Source organism: Portunus trituberculatus, chromosome 41, assembly GCF_017591435.1.
Source record: "Portunus trituberculatus isolate SZX2019 chromosome 41, ASM1759143v1, whole genome shotgun sequence".
In the NCBI taxonomy this organism is placed as follows: domain Eukaryota; kingdom Metazoa; phylum Arthropoda; class Malacostraca; order Decapoda; family Portunidae; genus Portunus; species Portunus trituberculatus.
The window spans coordinates 509,585-517,477 of record NC_059295.1 but is presented as its reverse complement, the minus strand read 5'-3'; the positions used below and the strand labels follow the sequence as shown (position 1 = coordinate 517,477).

General features: G+C 39.4%; 1 protein-coding gene across 1 annotated transcript in view; it reads right to left on the bottom strand.

Annotated features, from left to right (window-relative positions):
- Positions 1-470: 470 nt before the first annotated feature.
- LOC123517151 overlaps positions 471-7,893 on the bottom strand; it is a 32,803-nt gene continuing 25,380 nt past the window's right edge. The window contains 6 exon segments of the mRNA XM_045277112.1: positions 471-1,727; positions 2,706-2,864; positions 5,239-5,340; positions 5,872-5,973; positions 6,535-6,714; positions 7,629-7,710. Coding sequence (XP_045133047.1) covers positions 1,515-1,727; positions 2,706-2,864; positions 5,239-5,340; positions 5,872-5,973; positions 6,535-6,714; positions 7,629-7,710 — 838 coding nt within the window. The 3' untranslated portion in view covers positions 471-1,514.

Below are 7,893 nucleotides of genomic sequence, written 5' to 3'. Positions count from 1 at the left end.
ATATATATATATATATATATATATATATATATATATATATATATATATATATATATATATATATATATATATATATATATATATATATATATATATATATATATATATATATATATATATATATATATATATATATATATATATATATATATATATATATATATATATATATATATATATATATATATATATATATATATATATATATATATATATATATATATATATATATATATATATATATATATATATATATATATATATATATATATATATATATATATATATATATATATATATATATATATATATATATATATATATATATATATATATGTTTATTTATTTATTTTTATTTACTTATTTACTTTCTTATTTATGTATTTATTTATCTATTCATTTATTTATTTATTTTTATTCCTTTTTTTCTGGTGAACAAAAAAAGGAAACCTAGATTAAAAGAGATTATGTTTATAGAGGTCCGCTTTATCTCGCATTCACATCGAGCATTCAACTGAATGAGAAGGAAAGGCGTCCCCTCTCAGCGTGACGTTATAGGGACAAAGACCATCTTGAAGACAATTAGGGAGGAAGCAGAGGAACACAGGTGCTCAAGGTGTTTATGGGAGTACTCTTCCAGTCACTGCACCTCTGAGGAAACTCTATCTAAGTGTCACCTTCATTATTCAAGCTTTAAAATATTAGATTTGAATAAAAGATAGGAAAAAATGGATCTCAAATAGAATGGTAAATGACAGGAAAACACTCAGTGTTCAGGTCCTCATCAGGGAATAGGGAAAGATCAAACAAATTTATGGATGAAGTGGAAATAGGCAAATATATTTCATACAGAGATTGCGACGTAAAGCCCTTATGATTTCTTGCTTGTCTTATTTTGTTATGTCCTGATGTTCTTAATGCCTAAGGAAAGTCACCTTTGGGTCCGTTGTAAGCATCGAACTAAGGGTCGTAATGTTCTGGAAATAGCTTTTCCCTTCACCTGACAGTGTGCGGCATTCACCATTACCTTGCGTAACAACAAGCCTGCTACCTCCTCCTGTGTATATGTCCTGTGCCGTACAGAAGCCACGAATGCCCAAACTAAGCATCCAGCAAGGAACACACTGGCAATAGATAATAACATTCTTCCTCTTAAGCATTGGATAGTTACGGGTTACAATTAATTCTCTTGCTATGGGAGTATGAACAACAATAACATCAAATACAACACTACAAATATTATCATTACACCTATAAAGTAAGACGATGTAGGTAGTACTTACTTCAATCTAAAAAGACATCAACAGAAGCATGTACTACTATTACTTATACCAACTATAAAAACAATAACAACAACAATAACAATCATAACAATAACTACACATACAAAAACAAGAACTAACTACCTTTTAACACCTCTCCCTTTACCTGGCTTTCGTCCACGCTTCTATTTCAATCCCTCATAAGCATCAACGAGCCTCGCCTCCTTTCCTTGTGCTTCCCTAGCCAGTTCACTACCACAGCGGGCCGCCCTTGCTGCCTGCGTCATTGGTATCCACGATGGCAATGAGGGCGTAGCGACGGCCGGATAAGAGGGGCACGCCGTGGTGGAGGTGGTAGGGACGGTCGGGCTGCACCACAGCCCATCCAGTGCGATTGTGGGGCAGTAGCAACTCCTTCTCCTCCTCAAACAGCTTGTTGCCCAGCCGGTACTCCAGCCCGCCGCCCTGGCGCAGAGATGGAGATATAGGTAGCGAAATACTTGTGGAAAGACGGATAGGTAGAGTGATTTCTTTATCTATCTATTTTTAAGTAGAAAAGAGAGAGAGAGAGAGAGAGAGAAAGTGTGTGTGTGTGTAACAACTATTTTACTAAAAGTCTCAGAGAAATGACATCACACTTCTAAAAGCATTGTATACTTGCACACATCAGCAATTCCCTCTAAAGGTACGTTTTGCTCGGTGCGATTATCGCTCAACGATGATCATTCATGGCTTAACGATGATCGTCAAACGATTGTCTAGATCACTAATTCAATGTTTTTGAATGGGACTGTTTTGCTTCGAGCGACAGACGCTACATTCGCTAACGATCATCGTTGGCCCTAAATACCCGCACGGCTAAAGGTGAATATAATCGCAGTCGCAAACGATCATTTGACTTGGAAGGAGTGTGTCATCATGGCTCCCAGGTTTTCCGATGAAGAGGATAAGATCCTTAGATAGATCGTCTTAGATCAATTCAACCAGGATGTTGAACTGTTCAACAGAAAGGCGGAAAATCCTCACGCAGGTGGTTTGTAATCAATTTCTGAAACATTCCCTCTTCATTCCTCAATTCAAACATCAAATGTATCTTAGTCCTTTTTCCCCCGTATATTTGGAAAATAACTTCTTCATCTTCTATCTCTTCAGCTACAAGATATTTGATTAACCACCTTCTTTTTCTACTCAGTTTGCTGAAAGACATTTTCTCGCGACACTATACTTTCTTTGAGACACTTTCGCCACGTGACTGCTGTCTCGTTGAAAATCGCACAGACACTGACGATCGAAGCAAAATGGTATATCCACTACTATCGTGGAGCGATAATCGTTGAACAATCATCGTACAGCGATGATCATGATAATCGCACCGAGAAAAACGTACTTTAAGACGCTCTCCCACCCACCCTCCACCGCTCCCCCTCTAGCACAGAGGCTCACCGTGAAGTCATTATTGAGCGCCACGTTGAGGGTGTAGGTGGCGCCGTCCAGATGGTAGGTGAAGGTGTTGTAGTCTGTAGCGGCGTTGTATCTCAGCACAAACAGCAGAGACGACTTGCCTTCCGCCCGATATCCGCCGTAAAGAGTGGCCAACAACTCCTGAGGGAAATATTAATTAGGGATCTCATTGACAGTCACCCTCTAGTCTTGCTTTTTTACTATAAACTAGGTTTCTTCTTGGTTGACACTCAGAGTTCTCGGAGTTACTAGTCATAAATAATTGTACCTCACTGTATCTGTGTTTTTTTATCTCTTAATCTTCCTCTCTAACTTGTGTAACTTTTCATTCAGAGCTTTGTTAAAAACTGTTTGCAGGGATACAAAGAAAGGGAAATTAGAAATAGGAGGTTAATTTCGTATTCTTTCCGATACAGAACTTCTAAGAGACTTGTGCAAATATAAGTCACTAAGAAATTGTACATTCTCTCTCTCTCTCTCTCTCTCTCTCTCTCTCTCTCTCTCTCTCTCTCTCTCTCTCTCGTTCTCCTGCCCCAAGGACTGTCACTGGATGCTGTTTGCCGCTATCTTCTAGCTCATAACGTTCTGGAGGAAATGTTATTAAGACATCCGGGATTTTGTGGATATTAACGCTTTGCCCTGCGTGGCATTTATTAAGGTTTTGATAATATAAACTCTTTGCCCTGCGTGGCATTGTTTGCCTGTGTGTGTGTGTGTGTGTGTGTGTGTGTGTGTGTGTGTGTGTGTGTGTGTGTGTGTGTGTGTGTGTGTGTGTGTGTGTGTGTGTGTGTGTGTGTGTGTGTGTGTGTGTGTGTGTGTGTGTGTGAATGTGGGTGCTCCATGTTGGCTGCATTGCTAATTGCGCCAGGCAACACAATGCATTATACATAATGTATTGTGTTGCCTGGCGCAATTGCGCAATAAATTAATTAAATCAAATCAATCTCTCTCTCTCTCTCTCTCTCTCTCTCTCTCTCTCTCTCTCTCTCTCTCTCTCTCTCTCTCTCTCTCTCTCTCTCTCTCTCTCTCTCTCTCTCTCTCTCTCTCTCTCTCTCTCTCTCTCTCTCTATATATATATATATATATATATATATATATATATATATATATATATATATATATATATATATATATATATATATATATATATATATATATATATATATATATATATATATATATATATATATATATATATATATATATATATATATATATATATATATATATATATATATATATATATATATATATATATATATATATATATATATATATATATATATATATATATATATATATATATATCTCTTATGAGTGCCACTCTCTTGTATCATCATGATGTCGTCTGGGAAGATCGTGAACAGTAAAAAAACACTCTTGACAACCCGGCTAATAGTTTCAGTGTCCTTTGAAAATAGTCTTGATGAAAAAGCAAAGCGTTTCATAATAAGAACCATAACCTTCGAGTCCTCCATGCCTCACAATTCATAACATCATATAAAGATCACATTTTCTTTCTTTTCTTTTCGCAAGCTTCAAACTTTCGATGAAAAATGTTTAATGAAGGACATTTATTTTCCCTTCGCAGTTTTCCCTGAATGAAAGAGCAATGAATTTTCCTGACGCCATAACAAGAGAGGTGAGCCAGCGCTGTTTCGTTAAGATATGGTTGCCAGAAACCCCTTTGCCCCAAAAAATAATACATACAATACAATATACGACCTGGTCAGACAATTTAGTGCTACATTATAGAAAAAAAAGAAATCGACGCTTTATGTCCGCTATAGTATATTACACACTTTAGTGGGCGTTAAAGGAATTTTCACTGGTGTTTTTGTGATTGTAGTAGTAGAATGACAAGGGTCTTTTATTATCCTTAAGGGATCAACAACGTTCATGGAGTGCTCACTAATCATCTCAATTGTCTTGAAATATAGTTCTTTGAAAACTCCAAATGTTTCTCAACACTGACTTTAATCTGATCGTGTTAAGAAGAGAGTTAATCTTTTGAGTCTTCACACATTCACATACCCTACATCCCTGTACACCGCCCTACCATTATGTAACACAATAGCAGGACCTCAAACAACTTGAAACAGATCTCAACACCACCATCATAATTGTCACCAGCGCCACCAGTGTTGCTGCAGGGAGTCAAATCACACTAATGCCTCCCCGATAACGCCGCCATCGCCCTCCCATTCCCAGGTGACGCGCCATAAATCCCTCTCCCAGCGCTCAGTGTCCCCTTCCTTAGAGCCGGATTCAGAAACACTCTGCTCTCTCACCACGATTATTTTCCAAGGCCGCAGAGATGTTCAACGAAGTTCTCAAGAACATTCTTCTGTTAATGATGTAGAAATTTCGCTAATCTGTTACAAAAGTCACAAAAGAAAGCCCTAAAATCTAAACTTCAATTAGAGCATTTTGAAAGTAGTGGAGGTGCGGTGCCCAAGCGTTTCAAAATATAGAGATAGCCCGCGGCGAGAGCAGCCCCAATCTCCTCCCCTACCTTGTGTAGTGTGTTGATCACCACGTGGTACTCTGCCTCGTAGTCGATCTGGCTTAAGTTGATGTTGGTGCTGGTGTAGTGGTGTGCCTCTTCACGGTCATCCTGCAAGAGTTATTATTTTTTTTGTATGGAGCACGACTCTCATGCATGGAAGATTTCCGCTTATACAGCCTTATACATTAAAACACAGTAGAATCAAAATCTTTCACCTAACCAGCTCCTGTCCTATAAATTTATTGTATGTTATTTTTTTTTTTTTTTTCTTTCGCAGGTAATGTTCTGAAGTTACAAACTGGATGCCAGCGCCTTCCTTTATTCACTGCTAATATAACGTTATACTACCAACTTTTATACATAACAGTAGTATAAACCAGAGACCAACATACCAAAAAGTCGCTATAGATAGATCTAGGCAGCACAGCTCACACCCTTATTTTTCCCTCTTCCTCTATGACTCCCCTCAGAACAGCTCCTTTTCTCCTTCACTTTTTCATTTATTTTTTCCTTCTTCCTCCATCCATCTACTTTTTTTCTTCCGAACACAAAAATCTCGACACACTTTTCCTTCACTCTTTTCCCTCTTCCTCAATAACTCCCGCTCCACTCTCTCTGATGTAGACGGCCACGACTCACCATATCCTTGTGCTGCCACTGTCCGAAGTGTTCCAGCTCCTCCACCAGCTCGCGGCAGAAACGCTCTTTGAATAATGGCACGTAGTAAAGGTCCTTGCCCACCTGAGGAGACCGGAGGGACGGCGGGTGATGGGAATACTCAAGTGATTAGACAGTAAAGTTTTCTCTCTCTCTCTCTCTCTCTCTCTCTCTCTCTCTCTCTCTCTCTCTCTCTCTCTCTCTCTCTTTTACACACACACACACACACACACACACACACACACACACACACACACACACACACACACACACACACATATATACTCTTTTCCCGACTCCTAATCGGATTTAGTCTATCCATTTATCTGTCACATAACCTTCATATCGTTCTTTCATTTCAGTTAATTGAATTTGCTCTATGTATTATCCCCTACACCCACCCACACCTCCATTCTTTGACCTTAAATGACCTCATCCGTATCATCTACACGCCACGACTTCAAGTTTCTCCCTCCACTGGCACCACTATGATTACCATCATACCTATTCGTCACTCTCACCCCATTCATCTATAATATCAGTACGTTATTTACTAACTGCAACTTTCATCCTTTATTACCAGTACATTATATCCAGTTCCTCCCTCACTACTGTTATACGACGACGATCTATTCTAGCTCTCACCTCCTCCGCTTTTGCCTTCCCCCAGATAATGCTAAGGAGGTCTGGATGAATGTAGCGCTGCCTCCACGCCCTTGGGTTGTACGTCAAGCCCCACAGATCCGGGTGTAGCTTGCCTTCCTTGTGGCCGCGAGGATCAAGCAGCAGGCCAGGCCTCACTCGTGTGTTGATGTATTGGTCCACCTAGTAAGACGAAAGAGCTGCCGATACTTACACAAGCAAACATGCAAACCTTCATCGCACAAACGGATTCTGGAATTACCCTTACCTCGACTGACTGACGCCTCTTTTCATATAAACTATATTCTTCACCGTCTCAACGTAGAATCTCCACTTCATTTAGTACGTTATAGTCGAAGTTATCGGGATTTTTATTGTTTTTTTTTTCGTATTTCTGGTGATGATATAAGAAATAGCATTTTCCTGCGTACAGGGAATAATGGATCAGAGTTGGACGTGGAATAGAGTGCAACAATCGGCAGTGCGATCTGTGGAAATGAGTTATCTGACGTGGTGTGTATAGTAACACGGTAGGAGGAAGAGAGCAATGAAAGTGTGTATGAAAGATCAGTGTGTATGCAAGTGGTTGAATTATAGAATGATGGAGTGAGTGAAAGAAAAAATATATTGAGATAAAAAGGCTATATTGAAGGAATGAAAAACGAAGTGTTTGGAAAGGAAATTTAACAGAAGAAAGTTGAAGGTGCTAATAGAAGAAGCCACATGAGAGATAAAAGGATAGGATGAAAGAATATGTACATCTGTGAAAGAGGTGTCAGTGGAGGTCAAGTGCTTGAACTGACAGGAAGGAAATGTTCGGATGGGGATGGATAGAGGCTTTTTTGCTATTTCCTACGGGCACATTACCAGAGTGGGGCATCATGAATAAATAGTTAGGCAAGTGGGCAGATAAACAAAGATTCTTCACTAAAAAAGTCAGACGACGATCTATCATCTCTCTTAGTTTTAAAAATAGTTCTTTTGAGGCTTTAAAGCGTGCAAATAATACAGGCCAACGTCACCCTCTCCTATTCCGCTCTGCTTTGCTGGTCACCTCCTGGCTCTCTACCCTCAGCACATCCTTACTTCCCACTCACCTGCCGCCCCAACATGAGATCCTCCAGGTAGTCCCGGTGCACCACTCTGAGAGCCTGTACCTCCGCCACCCTCAGAGTCGCCCTGTGAGACGAGAAGCGGCGGTGATAAGAACATATATTACTACACGTGTAGCCCCTGTTCACCTAGCAGTGAGTAGATACGGGATGTAAATCGAGGAGTTGTGACCTTGTTGTCCCGGTGTATGGTGTGTGCCTGGTCTCAGGCCTATCCGAAGATCGGAAATAATGAGCTCTGAGCTCGTTC